We start from the raw sequence: 3,787 nt of genomic DNA on the forward strand, positions 1-3,787 counted from the left end.
GAGATCACTGCAAATATAAAATCTTTGGAAGGACTCTCACAAGTACTTGAAGGCCAGGCAGTCTGAGTGTCCTGGTGTGGGTCAAGGATCTTGGATCATATGCTGAGAAAAAAAATAGGAATTACATATACCCTGGCATGTGAATCTGCCTGCAGGTTTTTGTGGTGGAAGCATTCTGCTTCAGCTTCTTCTATGTGTTTGTACAGCTGCCAGTCCTAGTACCTTTCAGGTGTGTACTATCAGTGAGTGTCCCAGTGGCCTGCCTGGTGCCTCCAAGACTTTATGCCACAATCACAGTTTGTTCTGCCTTTCAGGTCTGGTTTATTCTTGTTTGACCTCTGCAGTCTCCAGCAAATTGGATATGTCTTAGCAGGGCAATCTGGGAGAAGTGCAGCAAGTGTGACTTTCACCTACCCACACAAAAGATCAGATCGTAGCAGGGGAAGGTTCCTGAGGTAGCTGTAGTGAGATCACCACTGAGATTTATATATACATTACACAGGGGAAGTTAATTTAAATCAGATGATTAAATAGCTACTCTTCAGTAAGTTAGTTTTGGCTTATATTTGGAATTCTTTTTCTAACTTTTTGCAGTTATTTTTATACTGGAAAACTGATTTTGGCTGGTAAAATTTGATAGCACTACTTGCTAACCAAGAGCAAACACATCCTTTAGGTTCTTTACTGTCACAGAGAAGACAGATGTTGCACCTCGTTTACTGGGAAGACAACTTGTGATTTAGGCCAAGGCGCAGCATCTATCAAAATGCAGCTTAACTGCAGGAGCTTTCTGTAACTAATTGGGCATGCTAGAATATCATAAAGAAATACTGCTTTATATATGCTTTGCATAAAAAGCTGATTTTTTCACTGGGCAAGGGGAGCTATTACTTGGAATTAATTGGTGATTCGAATTGATTGGCCCTGTTACTGTCCTCCAAGATCTTGCAGCTGGAGAGTCTTCTCACCCCAGAGGCTCTTGATTCATAGGTGCAAGAGGTGCACACTGCGTTCCTGTCTCATCTCTCAGATGACTTGTAACCTCTTGCAGAATTAAACAAGACTGCCAGATCTGAATGGGGGAGTTGGAGAGGCAGGAGCAGCTGCTGCTTCCTGCAGAGCCCAGCTGAAAAGTACTGTAGTGAGCACACAGTGTGTTTCCAGGGTAAAGGTGCTGATTAAATTGGTTTTTCAGGCACTTTGCCCTTCCCTGATCTTAGTTCCATATGCTGTTTAATGGCATGGGAGTAAAGTGATTTGCTTTCTTTAAACTGTTTGCTTCCTATTGCTGCACCTGACGCACCGTGCCTGTGATAGATCTTTCAGGAGCCTAAGAAAGCCAACCAGGTGGAGCAGGTGCTGGTGGAATATGCCAAGTGCATAAAGGTAAGCTGAGCTGGCAGGCTGGTGGGCGTGTGGCATCGCAGCTGGTATGGGAGTGCTGCTAAAGGGGGCACTGCAGCTTTTAACAAGGAAAGAAGGCTCTAGCCCAGGTGTGGGAGTATTTCTGAAGCACAGAAATGTTTCCTACTCTGGTTAAAGCTGCTGGTCCCTCTCCTTCAGTGCTGCAGCCAGGCAGGAGGACAGATAACAGGGGGCCTGCTGCTTTCCGTAGTTGGAGGCAAAATGAGTGAAGGGATCAACTTCTCTGATGACCTGGGAAGGTAAGGTGACTGTTGCTTGAAAGGTGAGCTCTGGGCTTGTATGTGGCCACTCCAAGCAGGGTGCACATGTCAGTACTTTTATAGGTGGAAAATCCCAGGGAGCACATGACTTCAGCTGATATTTAAAGCAACAGGAGGGTCTGCTGGGTGGTGTAAAACTTACTTGTCCAGGCTCCTTTTCCCGTGAATAATGCAGTCAGGCTTGCTGTGCTAGATAATCCCTTGTTCTGGCATGCTGAATCCCTCTGCAGCTCTCTGTTCAGAACGTGCTTGTCAGGCTGATGTGCTTTCTTGCCACCTTTGGATTTCAGGGCTGGCTGTCTTTCAGGGGTGCAGTGACCTCTAGTTTATCAGTCTATTGGCAAAGTGCTCTAGGATGAGACATTAAGAATAATGCAATCCTCCCTTGCAGGTGTGTGATTATGGTGGGAATGCCTTATCCCAACATTAAATCTCCAGAGCTCCAGGAAAAAATGACTTGGCTCGACAAAACAATGGTAAGAGACACATCTCTGCCTGTTTAACTTCTGCTTTACAGTATTAATCCACACACACACGAGTCCCAGAGCTGCCTTTGAAGATTTTGTTTTCTTTGAGCTTGCCCTCATTTCCCAGACTGTGTGGTACCAAGAGCACAGCCTTCTCCAGACTGTTTGTGTACAGGGAAGAAGCTCAGTGGGAGGGAAACACCACCAGGGCTTGCTGGGAACTCTGAGTTCCAAGTGGAGCAAAGGACCCTTTCACCCCAGAGGATGTAGCAGGGTGGTAGAAGCTGCTTGCCAAGATCACTTCTCTTGGATCATTTGTCCTTTCTGACTGCTCACTGGTGCTGTTCCTGGGCAGCTGGGGACAAAATTTCTGCCTTCAAGGGGACCTGGGGGCTGGGTCTTTATGACTGATCAACATAGTTTTCTAACTGCAGCCTTTCTTCTGTCCCTCCTTACTCTCAGCTTGGGGGCTGCTTGTACTCTGCAGAAGTACAAGCATTTGTCTCACTTTGTCATTAAATATTCCCCGGGTTGATTTACATCTGCCTCGTGTTCCAATTTGCCTATTTCTCCTTTCTAGCCCAGAGCTGCTGGCCAGGCACCAAGCAGAGTGCTGATTGAAAACCTATGCATGAAGGCAGTAAACCAGTCGATAGGTAATTCATCCTTTCTTGGACAGGCTGGGGGATACAAAATGTGACTGTGCTGGAGGAGGGTGGAAAAAAGGACACATTACCCATCGGTCTAAGTATGGATGACAGGAACCTGAGCTTTCTTGTCTGAGAACAAACCCTAGACTGGGCTGTTTTACTAAGGTTGTACACTGTGTACAGGCAGAGCCATTCGCCATCAGAAGGACTTTGCAAGCATCCTGCTCCTGGACCACAGGTACGCACGACCTGTCATCTTTAACAAACTGCCACAGTGGATCAGGGAGAGGACCCAGGTGAAACCTGCCTTTGGAGCAGCGTTTGCAGAGTTAAGAAAGGTCAGAACATGTATCTTATGTACTGCTACCAAAACTGTTTCCCACTGTGCTCATCTGGACTTTTCTCAAGCCTGTCCTTTAGAGTAAGGCCAGGGACAAACGGTCTGGTTTTGTGTGTTCCTAGTTCCATCGAGGGAAGTTGGATGCCTTGTGATGTGGACTAGAGGACCAGAGAACAGACTGTGTTCAGGTCTGTGAGCTACACCTCTGAAGAATGGGTGAAGCAACAAAAGTTGCTGCTTTTCTGTACCAAGGAGTTTGTAAATCTCTGCCTTCTGTCTCCTTTTTGTGGATTGTTGCTGTTAAGTATCTGATTGCTGTGATGCTGAGACAGCCTTCAGTACACCCTAAGCAGGCAGGAAACTGGTTGCAGGTGTGAGGCAGGTGAAGGTAGGAGCAGCAGACTCCTATTTGTTTACAGTTCTTTAGGTTTTATGTAATTTGATTAAATACTTTCAACCAAACACTGAAGTGTGGGGAGTATGATTGTTTTAACTGAACACATCTGGTTTTTCCATCAACCACCAAGTGTAGGAGGCCTCATGACCATTGACAACATAGAGCTTTTCACAGAAACTGTAAACTAGTGGGCCAGTAGTTTACATCATGTGGGGATAAACACAGAGCGGTAAGACACTGGGCAGCTG

General features: G+C 46.2%; 1 protein-coding gene across 1 annotated transcript in view; it reads left to right on the plus strand.

Annotated features, from left to right (window-relative positions):
- DDX11 (DEAD/H (Asp-Glu-Ala-Asp/His) box helicase 11) overlaps positions 1-3,294 on the plus strand; it is a gene marked incomplete at its 5' end in the record, with an annotated part of 18,120 nt that extends 14,826 nt beyond the window's left edge. Inside the window, 6 exon segments of the mRNA XM_009069772.1 lie at positions 1,318-1,386; positions 1,564-1,664; positions 2,077-2,161; positions 2,733-2,808; positions 2,986-3,140; positions 3,265-3,294. Of these exon segments, the coding sequence (XP_009068020.1) occupies positions 1,318-1,386; positions 1,564-1,664; positions 2,077-2,161; positions 2,733-2,808; positions 2,986-3,140; positions 3,265-3,294 (516 nt within the window).
- Between the last annotated feature and the right edge of the window lie 493 nt (positions 3,295-3,787).

This window comes from Acanthisitta chloris, unplaced genomic scaffold (genome assembly GCF_000695815.1).
Source record: "Acanthisitta chloris isolate BGI_N310 unplaced genomic scaffold, ASM69581v1 scaffold26432, whole genome shotgun sequence".
Classification (NCBI taxonomy): Eukaryota; Metazoa; Chordata; class Aves; order Passeriformes; family Acanthisittidae; genus Acanthisitta; species Acanthisitta chloris.